The 14638-nt window shown below is 36.1% G+C and overlaps 1 protein-coding gene across 3 annotated transcripts in view; it reads right to left on the minus strand.

The window, feature by feature from the left end:
• Window positions 1-317: 317 nt before the first annotated feature.
• ITGA4 (integrin subunit alpha 4) overlaps window positions 318-14638 on the minus strand; it is a 51619-nt gene continuing 37298 nt past the window's right edge. For all 3 annotated transcript variants that reach the window (XM_087919864.1, XM_026696960.2, XM_087919865.1), the window contains 11 exons: window positions 14244-14394; window positions 12252-12350; window positions 11583-11662; window positions 11176-11265; window positions 10171-10261; window positions 9015-9122; window positions 7441-7560; window positions 5281-5400; window positions 4878-4976; window positions 4283-4402; window positions 318-3680 (listed from right to left, as the gene is read on the minus strand). In XM_087919864.1, coding sequence (XP_087775990.1) covers window positions 3579-3680; window positions 4283-4402; window positions 4878-4976; window positions 5281-5400; window positions 7441-7560; window positions 9015-9122; window positions 10171-10261; window positions 11176-11265; window positions 11583-11662; window positions 12252-12350; window positions 14244-14394 — 1180 coding nt within the window. In that variant the 3' untranslated portion in view covers window positions 318-3578. The remainder of the gene's footprint in view (window positions 3681-4282; window positions 4403-4877; window positions 4977-5280; window positions 5401-7440; window positions 7561-9014; window positions 9123-10170; window positions 10262-11175; window positions 11266-11582; window positions 11663-12251; window positions 12351-14243; window positions 14395-14638) is intronic.

Here is a 14638-nt window from a genome sequence, read left to right on the forward strand (position 1 = left end):
GTCTAAGGCAGGGCTAGAACCACTACATCAAACCGGCTTTCTGACTAACACATAGAGAATTATTAACATCACTGGGGATGTGCAGTATCTTTGAAAGAGGGGTTCCATAATAAATGGGACTGTATTCAGTGCACTCTTTAATGATTAACTCAGCTGCCTCTTTTTCATCCAGCTGCTCCCAGTTGTCTCTGCATAAACATCCATTTCATGCAAAAGAAAAGTAACATGGGATCAGTTCCTGAAAGACTTGCCTGCTTTAATAATTTCAAGAAAGGAGTTTCATACCTGGTTCCATTCACAAGGAAGACTTTCACAGGTTTATTACAGCCCTAGTATTTTATTTAAAATAAACATAAATAACAACATAAATGACTTAGATGAAGGAATGGAAGGGAACTCATCAAATTTGCACTAAACTTGCAGGAATACTCAAACAATCTAGAAGACAAGCGCAGGTTCCAAAAAGATCTTGGCAGAATTGAACAATAGGCTCTATCCAACAAAATGAAATTTAATATGGAGAACAGCAAGGTTTTGTATTTAGGCCAGAAAAACCAAAGGTACAAGTATAGATTAGATGAAACCTTGTCTCAAAAACAGTAACTGAGTGGGACCTTGGAATCCTAGTGGATGACTTATAGCCAAATAGCCAAAAAAGCTAATATAATTCTTGGTTGTATAAACAGAGGCATAGAATCACAATCACATGAAGTATCCAGTTGGATCCAGTTTTGGTCACATTATCAAAAAAGATGTTGAGACTTTGGAAAAAGTACAGAGAAGAGCAACTAGGATGATTAAAGGTCTGGAGACAAAAACATGAAGAACGGTTGCAGGATTTGGGTATGGATAATCTTGAGAAAAGACAGACTAGGAAGGACATGATAGCAGTATTCCAATATTTGAGAAGCTGCCGCAAAGAAGAATGGGTCGACTTATTTTCCAAAGCACCAGTGGACAGGACAAGAAGCAATGGAAATTATAATGGAGAGAAGCAACCTAAAACTCACAGACTTCCTAATGGTGAGAGCAATTAACCAGTGGAGCAGCGTGCCTTCAGAAGTTGTAGGTGCTTCATCACTGGAGGTTTTTAAGAGACTGGACAGCCACCTATTTGAAATGGTATAGAGTCTCTTGATCAATCAGGGGATTGGACTAAAAGACCTCAAAGATACCTTCCAGCTCTACCCTGAAATTAAATCATTTACTCAATTTGTATAGCTACCCATCTCATTGTCTGCATGGCTAACAATGATTAAACACTATTGAAATGAAATACAAACAGAAACCAAGAGATGATATAATCTGTCAATGTCAACATTACCATACTTGGGATATGAGGCCCAGGCTCATTGCTAGATCTTCAAGGCCTTCCAGAAGGCCAGCAAGATTGGGGGCATCCTAATCTCAGGAGGTGGCTATGGCAAAAAAGGCACATCTCATGGTGACATTCCTTGGCTGACAGGACCCGGAACATACCCATCCTGTTGGATCAGATTGGGCAGGAACAATTGGAGAAGACAGTCCTTCAGTTAAATCTCATGAAGGGCTTTAAAGGTGACAACCAGCACCTTGAATTGCACACAGAAGCATACTAGCAACCATTGCAGTCCCTGAAGCAATGGTGTCATATGTGCCAAATAGCCAACATCATTTACAAACTCTGTTTCTGTATTTTGTATCAGCTGAAGTTCCTCAAGGAGACCTGGATCACACTGCAGTAGTTCCAGTAGGACTTAATTCCTTTTAAGATGGGAAAAACCATACAAACATTTATTTATGTCTAATGCAGAGGTTTGCAGCCTCTATACGAAAGATTGGTAAACAAATTACAGTGATAAATTTACATTGTTAACATACAGGGTGTAAGAAAGATTGTCAGAAAATAAGCTGTTCATTTTAAACAAAAGTGTTCATTTTAAAATAAGTCTTCTTAGGCTTTCCAAAGAGTTAAATGGCACATTGTAAATACCAGCCTTCATAAGTAAATTATATAGGGAAAGTCTAATTGCTAATATTTTTGATGTTTGTAAATATTCACTTTAAAAATACTGATGTCACAAAAATTGTACATTTAGGGATGAATTCAAATATCTGCAATACTTTGACAGCTTCATGTTTCATTTTATTTAATATTTTATTTCTTGGTGATTGATCTTTTTTACAGTGTAGGGTTATACAGTGATAAAACATCTTTTTTAAAAAAAAAATCAGAGTCTTTTTAATGCTTTAATGCAGGGCTGTCAAATTCCGGCCCATGGGCTGGATGTGTCATGCACTGGCCATGCCCATGCCTGGTTTAATGAAGGGGGGAAAAGTCCCAATACGTCACATGACACTGCCGTGACAACTGATACCATAGGTACAACTGATATCATAGACTGTTTTGTTCAATTAATAATCACCTTGGGGTTAAAGTGCAGTACTTTACCATCTCCTTAAGTCTTATGCTAAACATTCTGAACCTGTATAATGTGTGCAAGAAAGTACATTTGTCTAAAAATTAGGCAAAGATTCTATTTCTTCAAAATACAAAAATAAATAAAATGATTGCATAAGAAGAAGTGGTAACTGCCATTTCCCTGATTTTGCACAATGGGAGGACTTCTTCAACCCAGCCAGGTAGAATCCTCAAAACATGGTTGAGAGTCGCACAACAAAAATCTCATAGACCTTGAGCCCAAAGCTCTATTCTATCATTTGGTTTTTCAGTTCAAGATACATAGGAAGAGCTCACAAACCAACTTAATTTCTTCCTCTCCACTGACCTGACACCCTCAATCTCTGCCAAGGAACCTTTTCTCTTAGTAGGGTCCCTACTAATAGTGTGTGCTAATATTCCAGAATTAGTTGCATAGTAAGTCTGAAAAAATACAATGGTGAGGACATCCAAAATCGTATGTTGTTCACCTTCCATTAAAAAATTGCCTCTCTCCTTTCATTGAAAAGATCCTATATATAGCCATAGTTGTTCTTGAAATGTGTTTTGAGTATTAGTAACTCGAGTTGGTAATTAGGCTGTTGGTTTGAATTCCAAGCTTGGCAATTTGGTTGCAAATGGTTTGTCACAATTTGAGGAGACGTCGTCAGTGCATTTTTAACTGGACGTTCCCAGTATTTCCAGAGCAAGGTGGAGAAAGTAGAATAAAAATTGTCAGCAGCCACTAAATTTGCAAATCTAAAAAAAAAATATGTCACTGGTTTCACTTTAGGAGCTAGAAGGAGACAGCACAGGTCTACATTGTGTGGAGACTAAAACTGGTCTAATTTAGCATCCTCGTGACACTGCAATGTTTTGGGAAGCAAGGTTCTACATTCGCGATTCAAGTATGATTAGTACAATGCTCCTTCTCAAGTCCTTTTTAAAAAGCAAGGAGCAATTCCTAGTGTTTCCTTGTGCTTGCATTTTGACTTTTTCTTTCCTTTTGATTAGAAGTCTTGAATATGTTTATCCTTCAGTTTTCTATGATTTGTGCTTTTGGAAGCCCGTTTTGATGGCTATTCCTTTCACATATGATATGGGGGCTTAAGACTTCACAGGTCTTGTAGCAGATAGTTCTTAAGTTCTACCAAACGTCCTACTCTAAGCTATTATTGTGAATATGTTTAAAAAACTCCAAACTTTCACTTCCATTTCTTTCCTCAGGAAAACGTTTGTATTTTCTTTTGAAGAATCCCACCTGGAATACAGAGTTCCAAAAATAGTTACAAAGTTTGCAATTTCAAAGCACTAATACGTATGCATATTTATATTTTAGAAAAAGAACATTACCCATTGCTTTAATATACCAAGGTTCAGCTATACACAAAATACACCCCAAAGTTTAAACATCCTGAATAAAACTTATTTTTTACATTAAAAAAACAGACACATTTCATCCAGCAGGAGGATCCCATGAACCAAGTAAAAAGTGTTTAAAATGAAACCAGAGCTCTTTATTTGGGAAGTCAGGCAACCTAAAATCTCTTGAGTTATATCTGATTACCAGTTTTTCCCATAAATTCCAAAGCCTCATTTCTCCCTCCCCTTGTCATCTGTCCAAATTGCTATTGGAATTCTCTGCTCATTTTATGCTGTCAATAACCCCAAATCACATTAAAGTGTAACAAGCTACATAAAAACCCGAATGCCAATTAGAAATCATAGCAAAAGCTGTGTGTTCTAGAGAACACTGCAGATTTCTGTTAGTGTTTAGAAAAGTAATTTTTTTCCCCTTTTGGATAGATATCTAGCCAACCCATTAAAATGCACCAGTGTGTAGATTAATGCTGAAATACATACCTTCCATAAAAATAATACAAGAAGCAAAAGCAAAGTAATTCCAAATAGGGAACCTATTGCAATAAGCAGAACACTGACACTATGTTTTGTCTTCTGGTTATGACGTCCCTCCAAAATGACCTGTAGAAAATAAAACACACATAGTTACTGCAGGTAGAAACACATATTTGGAATAGGAGGACTTCGTTTCACTTCTCACAGAAGTACAGTTTGATTTTGAGCTGGGTCTTGTTTATCTTCAAGGTAGATATATAAAAGTGCTCTCACAGAAGTCAAATGCCACTGATTTCAAAGGCATGCTTTAATTCTGATTACAGCATAATTTCTGATGAAATAATCATGCAATAAAATATGTTTATGGCACTGCAAATGAGGCTTTCTTGCAAATAGATGTAAACAACATAATGTGCTTTTTCACAACAGCCCTTGGTTTAGATGTAGCAGAATAGGCATTGGATGCTGAAATAATACAAGAACTAATACCAAATGAATGCTAAATCATGCCTTGGGTTAGAAAATAATTTCAAGCAGGTCTGGGTTAATACTCAAGTTGTCCAGTGTTTCCTTCACTATCTGACTCTCAAATAATACTTACATGAGTGGTTTGCTTATTTTTGTGGAGTTCAATAACTTTGGGATTTTGATCTGCTGAAACTTCTCCCTTTATCTCAAAGGTAAGCACTGAAGCTTCATCCTATTTTTAAGAAGTAAAAAAAAAACATTTTAAAACAACTGCTTTGTAAGGGTTCAAATAAAAAATTATATGAAATAGTAAGTGAGGCTAAGGAGGTAAGATAGAGAATCAACATAGGACTAAGCCTACTCAAAATTAAACGCTCTTCAACATTCAGAGAAAGATTATTAAGCAACTAATTAATCTATTGAATATTAAGCAACTTAACCTATTGAAATATGACATTTTCTTTGTGGTTCTCTTACATTTAAAGAATATGATTACACATCCTTCAGTATGGTAGCATAAAGATTAAAATATTTACTATGCTTAATAGTGAAGGTGTTGCCTCGAGATGCACATGAACAGTTGATTCCTTTCCACTCTCCATGTCTCCAAATTTGCAAAATGTTTGCCAACACAGTTGATCATTCTTCATACAAAACTTTAGGAGAAAAAATATAAAAATTATTATACAGTGTAAAGTGAGTGCAGCACATAAATATATATGAACAATAAAGCATAAATATGTTTGTACCTCAACTGGAATATATAATTAATTTTTGACTCCAGGCTTTCTCAAATTAGAAAAGAATATGGGATTCATCGCTTATCCCATGAATCACATTAGCTCATAAGCAATAGCTAACATAGGCACATTTACATGTGCCCTTAAATCCAGCTTGAGGATTTTTGAATAACTTTCTGAAGGAGATGCTTCTGCATGATGCAAATTTTCAGTCAATTCCAGACCAATTTACTTCAGGTTTTTCTGAAGCTCAGGTCCTTCTTTTGAACCTGAATTTTAAGATGGTTGGCCATGTGTTTCCAACAAGTTTTGCTATGTGCATGTCATGCTTTGGCAGTGGTTGAGATGAAGATACAACATGGTGTGATCTTCCCAGCAATTATTGTTTGCTTTTAGCGAGTGCAGACATCCCCGCCCCTCTATACAGTAGTAGCTGACAGACAATTGTACAGTGGGTAGAATATGATTTTTTTGAAGTCCAATTTACTCCTTCCTCAATCCCCCACCTAACCTGTTGGCAGATTGCATGAAATGGCAGGTGGCTGAAGTCAATGCTATCTCCACTACTGCCAGCCTTATGAGATATACCAGACGGGAACCATCACCGGGTGATCTAATTCTACTTTATTATAAGTTATTTTAACATAAACTTGCAAATATGAAAGTGCTTCTCTCCCCCTATCTCCTTTATAGCCCCCAAATTAGGGTCTTTTCTAAGCCTCCTGCCCCACATATTCCTGCTGTGGGATAAGCTGACTTTTATATGACTGTTTCATTGGCTGAGTCTTATTGCCCTGTCTTCCAAGGTCATCCCTACGTACCATTACAACTATCCACCAAAAGACAGGGACTTGGGGTCAGCAGGACGGGCAAGGAGCAATTGCTCCTGCTTTGGTGTGTTGCATGAGTAATCTAGGAATTTAACATCATGGTTCTCTCCAATTCATGAACTGAAACAAGTGCTCTAAGAAGTTGACAGGGCACTGCCTCACATTTCGCATGCTACCTGACAGCTCTCCCCATAGATACTTTGTTTTGTTGCAAATGCAACAAGGGGGTGCAGGGGTGTCAAACTCGCATCATCATGATGGCATCATGTGACGTAGGGCGACTTTTCCCGCCTTTGCTAAACCAGGTGTAGGCGTGGCCAGCATGTGATGCATCCAGCCCGTGGGCCGTGAGTTTGATAACCCTGCCCTAACAGTTGTGATTGGGTGACTGGTGGATGCAAGAGACCCAGACCCTGATAGAGGCTTCTTCCCAGTAAAGCAGAGCTCTCCCTTTCAGCTGGTCAGGCTCTGACAAACTCAGCATTATAACCTTTGCAACATGGAGAGCAATAGGTAGCTGCTGTTTTCCCTGGGCAGGTAAACCTATCCACCCAGCACATTGTTTCTTAGGAGAAGAACCACTGAGACAGAGATGGTATTGTTTGTGTAGACAGAATGGGTGTTTTGCTGAGCTATCTTCCGCCAACTCCTGTCTGGAAGAAAACAAGTTAATCTGGCTTTCTGAAAAAGCCTCACATGTAAGCATTAGATGGCGTAAAGCCTTGATAGTAATGTATTTCTAATTCATGTCAAGAAAGACCTTTAGAAGGCGGCACTGATTATCACTTGTCAGCTGTTTTGAATATGAGCCTTTAAGCTTTCAAATTTTAACAATAATGAAGCCTCAGCAAGGGTTACTGTCCTTTTCCTTAAGTCTTTATAAGTTTGTTTCCAACTGTTGAATTCCTAACAGAACCAGTTTATGTCTTTTGGTAAATAAATGCCCTTGTGTGTAATGTGACTTGTTCCCATATAGCTTAACACTGAAATGAGGCATAAATTACGTTAGCATAATCAAGCTGCTCTGTGGTTCTGAAAATTCTGCTTATAAGGCAGAAATATTCAATAGGACAATATTACAGCTTTAACAAATCAGTAAAAAAAAAAAAAAACCAGTGAAATTTACCAGTGGCCTATTGTCAAGTTTTGTGAGGAATGTAATAAGATCTTGCACCATATTTCCTTGTTCTTCTGGTAAAATACAGTCTCTCCTATGATTTTCATAGGTACACTGTCCATCAGTAGTCTGCAAACGAGCAAAATCATAATTGTCTTACATTTTGATACCAAAGACATTTGTAAACATTGCATATAACAACATAAACGAATCAGCTCAGTAAAAAATTTCCATTTTAATAAAACATTCCTAAATTAAAATAAAACAAATTCATGTAATACTGGGAAGAACAAGCTTATAGCTAAGCTTTAATACTGCCTAAATTTGACCCATTCTTTAATTCATGTCTTTAAATATCTTGGGACATGAGGATACAGTGAAGAAAAGGGGATATAGTTTTATAAAGACAGCTGTTTTATATTTTTATTATTAAATTTATTTGCCGTCCATCTCACAATTTGAAGTGAGCTAGGATAACTGCAACCCTTTGCAAGATTTCCTAAGGCATATCATAGGATAGGAAAGCATACAATGATTACAAACACAATTCATAAGGACTCAAAGTGCCTGTAACATGTCTTCATGCCCATATTGAAAAAAGATGATTCTATACAGGAAAAAAACTTAAATATTCTATGACCGACTGTATTTTCTTCTGCATTTTATTGTTGATGCAGCATCATGGAGTCTTTTCTCCTAATATGAGCCATGAGAAAAGCTTCAAATTCCAAATATACTGTTCTGAGTTGTAACAGCTGTGTCACTTGTGCTGAGAATATTTTGAGTGTGAAACCATTGCCTTGACCTCAGAACACTTCCAAAGGGACTGAAACAATGCAAACCAGCTGTTTTGAACTCAAAATGACAATTTGGAACTTACCCGGGTTTGAAAAGTTTTGAACCTCCCTACCTAACCCTCTTTCCTTTTCTATGGAAGTTGTGCAAAAGTAAATTATTTATTACTTCCGTATTAAAATTATATGTTGTTCTTGAACAGGGCAGCTCAAAGGCAAGATGCCAATTACACTGTAAATCCAGATCAGGGAACCACAAACATTTCAGGCTGGTAGCATCAATCTTGAGGCAAACGCCTTCTCAGGAACATCTGAGATGGGATGTGTGTCAAAATCTGCAAGATGACAGGTCATGAGACCAGACCTGTTCTTTTTGTACTTTTTTGTGACCTTGAGGCATCTACAAAAGAAACGGGTCTTGCATCATACCCGCTATTTTGTAGATTGTGATCCTTTGTGTTGAAATTCAATTATTCATCTATTTATATACTTTCATAGTATTTTCTGATGATGTTTTCTGCAGGCAAAGCAACTCATCAATAAACAAAGATCCGTAAGCCTCCCCTTTGCCTATCCTTAATCTGTTGTAACATACCCCTATGCTGCTTTACACCTTTTTCCACCAATGGCACTGCTGGTTTGTTCTTCCTCTTAAATCATAAACATCAAAGATAGCATATCACAATCGTTCATAAAGCTTGCAGATCTATGTAGGAAGCTAACAATTGAATAATTTGTTATGCTATATCACATTTCATGCTCCAAATCCAGAAAATAAATCAAACATACCTTGACATCAAGTATATTAAACAGCTTGGTATCTCTTGGTAGAAAAGAATTGGGTATCTGTATCAGCAGATTTACATCAGGAGCCAGACTTACTCCAGGATTACTAACCTTTGGTGTATAGAAGGCCAGAGTTGAATTAGTATTTTATCTGAACTGGTGTCAGAATTATTGCAGCCTATCACCTTCCTCCAGTCAAAGCTTAAAACAATTGGAATTTAAAAAAACCTTCATCTGCAAGCACTGAATTCTGAACACATAGTTCCTGATGCTCCACTATACTGCAAGCAAAAGCATCTGTATATATTTTAACATTTGTAGATTAGTACTTAGAATAACTTTATTGTCACTTTGAATGTACACTAATCAGCATGCGTTAAAATGAAATTCAGCTATCAAAGGGTCACCACCTCCAATGTGCACTACATAAACATGACAAAATAAATAAATACAAAAGTATGCATATAGTCATATACCCACATACATTATATGACACAGAGAAAAAGATCTGTGTCCAAGGCATACTTAAGCTAGACAAAATGGCATTAAAGGATATTGCAAGACCACAGGAAAAGCATAATTGAATAATTAAAACAATGGTAGAAGAGACAAAAATAGCTCTTATTTGCCATTCCTCCAGCAAGAAAGTCTTTTTGAAACAATGAATATATGGAGCAAAAAATTAACACCGATTTTTGAAAGGGAACATCTACATTATAATAAAGGCAGCAATTCACAATAGCACTTATAGTTCAAAAACTGAGATGACTTCCTTCATTGTGAAAATAGAGTAACTGTGACATAATGGGTAAAATTAAATCAATAACTTCAAACTTGGCAAGTTTAAGACTTGTGGGCTTCAACTCCCAGAATTCCTGAGCTAACATGACTGGAGGAGGAATTTTAGAAGTTGAAATCCACAAGTCTTAAAGCTGTCAAGTTTGAAGACCCCTGAATTAAATGAATAGTGCTCAGAGAGTGATCAATGTGGACAGAGCTTCAGTGGATAAGAAAGCAGCTTTTTAGAAAGTTAAATGTCGGACTCAGATTGGGAAGACCCAGATTCAAATCTACCTCAGTTAAGAAAAAGCATTTTTTTAAAAAAATTAATTTCATTTAATTTCCAAAAGGCAATGAAAGTAGAGAATAATGTTCATACATAGAAAGTGACGTTGATTGTCTCCTCCATGCAAGAAATTGGTGAATTTTCTTCACTGGGCCCATAAATAAACGATGCTGGAGACACAGACCTACAAACAATGTTTTTTTTCAAAATAAATAACAGAAAATATTGAATAACGGGGAATCATATGATAATTTCTTTGAAAACTTAGTTACAGTACATCCAATTAAACTCCCATGAGTTTCATTGCTGTCCTTCCTCCTGCTTTCCTATGTGGCCTCTAAACTTGAAGGTGACCTTCCAAATAAGTTGTAAGATGTACAGGAGGGAGTAGAGGTAAAGATGAGATAGAAATCTGCAGGGATTGACTGTCCTAGTAGATATCCAGCTTGCTTTTGAGTATCAAAAAAGAACTCATCTATTTTGGTATGACTGTTCTACCTACAATACCATATTTATCTCTGCAAGATTTGCAACAAGAATACTTTCCAGCCTTCTCTGAAGAAGGCAGGTACCTTTTAAATTGCAAACGCCTGCACTCTACCAAATGTATGGCACTTTTTTTTAAAAAAAATATATGCTGGTATCCCTTCCTATTCCTTGAATTTTACACCGTCATCCATATTCCTATATATGCGTTTAATCGCAAATAAATATATATTTACAATTAAATTAAATACATATTATAAACGCAGGTTTCAAAACTTTTCCATTTATTAAAAAGCTGTATGAGGATCAAGAGCTACTATGCACTTTTAATATCTTTTTCAGAAATTGGGGCTTTTGTAGGTCAAATAAATCTCAACTATCCATCTTTATAAGTCATAAGGACAACATTAAGCCTCTATAAGGTTGAAAGCCCAAAAACCGAATTTACCTGGTTATCCTGTTAAAACAGCATTTGTGAAGCTTTCATACTGCCTTTCCATAAAAATGAGCTAAGGCTAAGCAATTAAAAGAGCACACAAGAACATCCACAGGCTCAAAATCATAAGAAATCATGCAACAACTCTATACACATTTCCAAATAATTTTGCTTACCCATGAATGTTCAGTTCGACTTCGTGTTTCTGAGCCAAAGCTAAAACTACACTGTTATCGGACAGCAGGTCAGGGTCTAATTCATTTTCACTACAGAAGGAAAGAAATGCATCACGTTTACTGACATCCCCGAGTACTGTTTGGTTTTCTTTCTTGAATAGTACATTTGGCTGTAGATAGCATGATCAAATGCCAGCAAGCACACTTTCTATCATTTTGGTACAAGAGTTTTGCCCATTTGAGGAATGTATCCATACCGTATTTTTCCAACCCCAAAAAGAAATATTGTTCCCCAATTACATTAGACTTCTGTGAAATTTCTGCAAATTATGAAATGTATTTTTTCTGCAGTTCATTTTTTTTCAGATATAGGTCTAAGATAACAACCTGTAGTAAGCAATGCTTACCAAGTTGCATTAATGCTGATATGCAAGTCATCATCTGCCCTGCTGAGTGAACTTGAATCCAACACAAAGCTAATGTCCACCTGAAAAAATGAATTTTTACAGCTTGCGTTAATCAATCTGTATTCTATCAGAATGCATAATAGACACTGCATTCAGTAAATTCGCTGTGATTTTACTATTGAAGTCTATAAGTATTCACTTATCAAGGCAGCGTTAACAATCAATACATTCTCAACATGCAGATCTTTGACTTAGCCTAATTTTACTACTAAGCACCATAGGAATCCTGTTTATACATATGTACCCCTGACCCTGTTTCATGACTAGCCATGCTCCATTTTCATGGTTTCCAAACATTTCATTGAACTGAACATGTAAACAATTACAGCAAATAAGGCCCAAAATGTCACCGTATCTCATACTATTGTTCTTGTACCTAAGGAATGCTTGAGATTGACATTCTAATCTGATCTACTTTTAGTCTTTTAACCAATTATTAGAGATATTAGAAAATGCATATGGACACCATCTTTTGTTAATACTTATTAACAATAATCATAATAATATATTTGAGGCCATCCATCATAGTTCCTTGGTATATGGATATGATAACAATAAGAATACAGTCTACTATATACTAATCAAGTCACTTTTCATATTTATTCTTACCTTTGAAAGGTGATCAACATACAAATATCCAATGCTACAGTTAATTGTCACTCCTTGACTTTCCTTTTCTGATATTTGAAAATGTATCTGTGTCTCTTCCTATTGTAAAAATGAACAATATATAAGAAGGCAGACATGGGTGAAAGTTTCACAAAAAAACCATTTTTAAAATTGACAAGGCAACAAAAATCTCTAGATCAGAGGTTTCCAACATTTGTGGCTTGGTGGCCTGGCTGGAAGGAAGAGAGGACCTGGGCTGTGTGAGTGGTGGGCCAATGCGCATGTGCATGCACACAACTCTACTTGCGTGAGTGGTGAACCGGTGCACATGCACATCCATGCCAGCCCATCACTCCCACACCCTGAAATTTGCTCAGCCTGATTCTGAATAGGTACCTGTATGTCTTCCCCAAAAGAAAATAGCAGTTTTGAAGGAATTTAAAAAAAAATCAGAAAATGATTTAGGGAGAAAGGGTGGTGTAGTCACTCAATGATTAAGATTCTGGGCTTATCATCTTACAGTTTGAGACCCAAGCTCCCATCCTTGCCCCAGCTCCTACCAAACTAGCACTTGAAAAGTACACAAAACCAAGTAGATAAATAGGTAACACTTCAGTGGAAAGATAACAGCGCTCCATGATGTCATACTTGCCACGACTGTGGAAATTACTTTGGGCAGCGCTGGCTCAATGTTTTTGAAACAGAGATGAGTACACACACACCCCTATGGTCAGCAGTGACTAGCAGAGTAAAATCTGAAGAGATTCCTGTGCCTTTTTTAGGGAGAAAAAGTTAACATTAGCTCCACTTCTTCAGATAAAAATCCTACATCCAAGTTGCTCTTTATTCAAAAATACAGAGGTATTTGGAGGATTGAATAAAACAAGAAAACAGGAAAAATTTAGAACTTCTTGTGATGGTAATCATCGCCATACTGCCTGTGTTCTCTGCAGGCCAATAATACCACCAGCACTGCCACTGATAAAAATCTGAAAGTTTAATTCACTTCAATGTAAACCTCAGGTTTTTACAGAAGGCACTGATTAGGCTTATCATTCAAAGAGAAAAGAGTGGATTCTATCTTCCCAGTTACATTATGTCTACTGATAAGTTTCAAATCTTTCAAATTGTAAAGAAAACTTATGCTTTATGAAGTTGATGGGACATTGTTATTTTGGATAGAGAAAAAGGGAAAGGAAACGGACCATAATAAAAAAAGGCACAATATTTTGTTGCGTATGTAATCATAATCTGTAGTGTGGTCTAACAAAAGTGATTTCCATGATGATTATTGGTGATGCACCTGCTGGCTGCCAGCTTCTGTAAATTTAATTTATTTTCCCCCTAAGCAAATTGGAAGCTATTTGAAGTCCTTACATTCAACACAGAGTAAATTACTTTCTGTTGTTCATGTCCACATAGAGGAGACAATTTATAGGTAGGTCTAAACAAAATGTCCAATTGTGTACAATGTTAAAATTCTGCTTTTTTACTTTTTTGTTTTGGGCAAAAAGTGATCTTTGACATGTAGCTTGCTTGCTGCTCCATTAAAAAAAATGGAAATTTTTCATTATAATTAAATATACTTTGCTTTGCTAGAAAATTGTATCTGTAGCTTCCCAAAGAGAGATTTTTGAAGGGAAATTTATATGGTTTTATAAACAACTGTTTTATTATATAGTCCTTGACATACTTATTCTGCAGTAAGCCCCACTGATTTCAATGAAACGAAAAGAAAAAAAAATGTTTTAATCTATTCATCTTTTTCTCTTATTCAATGAGTAATATTAAGTGGACCAAACAGTCTGGAAGAATAACTGTAGTTTTGTACATTGGTTTAAATCAGTGGCACTGTTTTATTTCAGTTTCTCTTGTGAAATAAGTTTCACATTTTTTAAAATGAAACTTTTGTTTGTTTGATTTTTAGCTGAGCAAATGAAAAAGCGCCTGGCAAATTATTTTATACAAAGATATAGAAAATAGGTTTCTTACCTGTGCTACAAGTTTGGTGAAATAGAGACCTTTAGGCAGCTGGATATGAAGGCTGGTCTGATAAGCATCGTCGCCAGCATTGTACAAGCTGATATTCAACATCACCTGTTTTACATTTCCCACTGAAAGGTAAGGTTTCTTTTCATAAGGCCTATACAAAATGAGTAAGTATATACATCGTTTTTATTTAAACCACTTCTTTTTGAACTGCAATTTTAATACAACAGAAAAGGAAACACTATTTAATTTTAGATTTCTTTTGTCCTGCATCCTACTGTTAAGAAATTCAGACCAGGCTTTTCTATTGCAAAATTCAATATGTGCATCCTTTCATTAAAAAAACTGGAATTTGCTCTTAACTATGCTATCGTTTTGGAAAGTTATCATTTTCAAAA

This window comes from Pseudonaja textilis, chromosome 1, assembly GCF_049901715.1.
Source record: "Pseudonaja textilis isolate UNSWEBS1 chromosome 1, rPseTex1.2, whole genome shotgun sequence".
NCBI lineage: Eukaryota > Metazoa > Chordata > Lepidosauria > Squamata > Elapidae > Pseudonaja > Pseudonaja textilis.